The following is a 3,604-nucleotide window of genomic DNA, read 5'->3' as shown; positions in this document are numbered from 1 at the left end:
CTTTTTTTTTAATTAAAAAAATTTTTTTTTTGGCTGTGCGAGGTCTTCATTGCAGCATGCAGGCTTCTTCAGTTGCCCCACAGAATGTGGGATCTTAGTTCACTGACCAAAGATTGAACCTGTGTCCCCTGCATTGAAAGGCAGATTCTTAACCACTGGACAGCTATTTATAAATCTATGTGTTTAGACCACTTCTTAGATCTTAAGAGATTCCAGGATCCCCAGAGTTCATTTCAGTTCTTTATAGATGAGAGTTCCATTTTGGCATAGTCATTTGCACAGGATTTCTTCAAGAAAAGGGGGGGAATATTTGCAATTAGGAAATGCACCCCAGTAAGTTCTTATTCATTAAAATTGCTTTATAATTAAGAAAAGCAAAATCACAGTAAACAAAATTGTCCTTTCTGAGCAGCGATGTTCTTCAGAGGCTTTGGTAAGAACTTTGTATGTTTCTTGGTATTATACCAAGTTGGATTTTGTTTATTTAATTAGGAGCTTTGAGCTCCTGAGTTGCCAGATAGAATATGCGAAGAGCGGCAGCTCATAGTAATCCTTCTCCTCCCCGTCATGCACCTCTCCATGTCCCCTTTCCTCCTTTCTCACTTTAGCCGTAATCCTCCACCAGGGACGTTTACTGGGGCTGAGGGGTAAGTTCAGATCCTGAACCACACTCTTCTTCCTGGCTTCTCATGGCCACCGTGAGGCCATTCTCACGTCTCTAAATACCCTCTTGAATGTTCCTAAATGTCATCCACTTGCAGTCACTGCATTGCAGCAGGTGTTCTTTTGTTTTTTAATATTTGTTACATGGCCACCAAACTACTGCTCAGCAGCTTAGTCTATTTATCATCTTTTGTTGCAGCTGAAATTTCTGTCAGAGTTTGTTTTCCCTCCAATAAAAACACAAAACCTCTCTGAAAACTGTCATTAATCTACATTGTTTACTCTTGTTACCAATCATGTTTCTTTCATTCACTTACTGGCACATGGAATGGGGTGTTTTGTGAGTCTGGTCATTCTAAAATAATTTAACCAACCATCAGTCTGGTGTAAATAAAAACTATTGTATTGTACTGGATGGATCCTTTTAAGCTCAGCTTTTTACTATCACACAAGGGAAGTATACTTAGCACAGGGGAAAAAATGAAAAGATAAAGTATAAAAGTTCTGCTTAAAAATATACCTGTTTACTTTAAGCTATATAACTGGTTAGTTGTCTAAAATGAGGATTAAAAAACAAAGTGGATATACCTGAGAAAGCTGTTTTAACTAAAATGATTTTTTAATTAATAGATGTGTTTAGAAAGTAAACTCAGTGCTAGACTGGCAAAATCCCCTACTCCATTTACTAAGATACTTAAAAATAACTAGCATGCTATATATCTCTTTTTTTTCCAGCTTTGTCTTGAATTGGTATTGCTGCTCTTGTTTTATCTCAACTGGCTGTAGCTTTTAGATAATATAAGGATTAACCAGTAACCTCTTGCATCATTACTATTTTCTAGGGGAAAATATTTGGTGTTTGGTTTTTCTGTTGCAGCGAATAAAACATCAGGAGCATCGGGAAATCGTCCTGGAAGTGTCATTCGAGTATATGGTGATGAAAACAGTGATAAAGTGACACCAGGGACATTTATACCCTATTGTTCAATGGCACATGCACAGCTTTGCTTCCATGGGCACAGGGATGCTGTGAAATTTTTTGTGGCTGTCCCAGGTGAGTTAGAGTACTCTGTTGAGAAACTGCATGTCCAGTTGACTGTTGAACAATGTGCATTTGAACTGCATGGGTTTATTTATACAGATTCTTTTCAGTGGTGAACACCACAGTACTGCATCATTCCATGGCTGGTTGAATCTTTGGATACAGATTGTGGTCATGTAAGAACCATGACTATGGAAAGCTGACTATTAATTTTACTCAGATTTTTGACTACACAGAGAGTCAGTGCCCCAACTCCTGCATGGTTCAAGGACCAACTATAATTGTCTGTCCCTCTATCCAGTCTAATACTAAGTACTGGAATTACAGATAATTCCAGCATAATCCTTGAAATGGTCTATAATGGAAATATGAATAACGTGCTATAGAGATACTTGATAGAAGCTATTTTAGAATCTCTCTTCCACCCCAAAAACAAACTTGATTTTATTTAAGAGACTTTTCATTTTGAAAAGCAGTAGTATTGTTTTGTCACTGCAGAATACCAAGAGTAGTTTTGACCTCATAAAGGAGATTTCTAAGAAGCCCTGTCATCAAGGCTCTGTTTCGTAGGAGATGGAAAATGTGCTCTAATACCTTTATCAGTGTTGTGGCAAAGAACGGGGATAGTCTGGGGTCTGGGCCTTTGCCACTTGGTTGGTGTGTCAAGCAAGTCGCTTAACCTCTGATACTCATTTCTTTATTTCCTAAGTGGGTGTGATTAATAGCTGTTAACCAACCTTATTTGTTGTAAAGATTAATGAAAGGGCTCTGGGAACTATAAAGCACCATCCAGATGAAAAGTGGCAGTTATGATGTCCAATGGAAAATGTCCCTTGAGAATAGTAAATGATGTTACTGATCATCTGTAAGCAGGACCTGTGTTTTGGATTTTTTTTCTCCCCTGTAAGACGCAAGTTTAGGAGTTAGACAAAGTTTAAATCTGGCTTTGCCACAGCAACTATGTGATGTTGGACATGGCGTTATCTCAGTGTATTAGTCAGGGTTCTGCAGAGGAACAGAACCAAAAGGGTGTGGAGTAGGGAGGGAAAGAGGAAGAAAAAGAAAGAGGCTGTGGGGAGAGAGATTGATTTAATTTAAGGAGTTGGTTCATGTAATTATGGGGGCTGGTAAGACTGAAATCTACAGGGCAGGCTGAAGACCTAGGAAAGAGTTAAGTGTTTGCAGTTTAAGTCTAAAGGAGGCAGAATTCCCTTCTCCTTGGGAGACATATCTTTTTCTCTTAAGGCCTTCAAATGATTGACCCACCCGCATCTGGTAATTGATCTACTCTACTCAAAAGTCCACTGATTTAAATGTTCATTATATCTAAAAAATACCTTCACAGTAGTATCCACACTGGAGTTTGACCAAAATGTATGGAGCCTAGCCAAGTAGACACATAAGATTAGCCACCACACTTTTTCCTGAGGATGTTCCAAAGGTTAAATGATTAAGTGTACCTAGCTGGCACGTGGTACCCTAACCAGTTATTCAGTATTCCTAACAACATGGTAATGAGCTTCCTGAAGTGTATGTGTAATATCTTTGTATAGTTATTTCCTCAAAATAAACTTGTAGAAGTGGTATTGCTGGTTACAGGCTTACAGGTTTTTCTTGCTTTAAAAAAAAAATGCCATAGAGACTCATTTGAGGCTCCTTTATATTCTTCTAATCTTACTCCCTTCCCTCTTTTCTGTTCATCTATAACCACTATCCTAAAGTTGACATGTATCCTTCTGCCCATGTTTTTGTATTTTTACCACATTGGGACATATCTATAAATAATATAGTATTTTTTATATTTTTGAACTTAAGTCTTATGTTGCACATATATTATTCTGCAACTTGCTTCTCATTTTTGAGATTTGTTAATATTTATACATAAAAATCTAGTTCATT

The 3,604-nt window shown here is 37.6% G+C and overlaps 1 protein-coding gene across 6 annotated transcripts in view; it reads left to right on the top strand.

The window, feature by feature from the left end:
- SPAG9 (sperm associated antigen 9) overlaps nt 1-3,604 on the top strand; it is a 152,316-nt gene that overhangs the window by 141,223 nt on the left and 7,489 nt on the right. For 4 of the 6 annotated variants that reach the window (XM_010842843.1, XM_010842845.1, XM_010842842.1 and 1 more), the window contains 2 exons: nt 609-647; nt 1,541-1,717. In XM_010842843.1, coding sequence (XP_010841145.1) covers nt 609-647; nt 1,541-1,717 — 216 coding nt within the window. The remainder of the gene's footprint in view (nt 1-608; nt 648-1,540; nt 1,718-3,604) is intronic. The other 2 variants (XM_010842846.1, XM_010842844.1) reach the window with 1 other exon arrangement.

Source organism: Bison bison, unplaced genomic scaffold (assembly GCF_000754665.1).
Source record: "Bison bison bison isolate TAMUID 2011002044 unplaced genomic scaffold, Bison_UMD1.0 scf7180017864180, whole genome shotgun sequence".
Lineage (NCBI taxonomy): Eukaryota > Metazoa > Chordata > Mammalia > Artiodactyla > Bovidae > Bison > Bison bison.
This window is presented reverse-complemented; position numbering and strand designations above follow the sequence as displayed.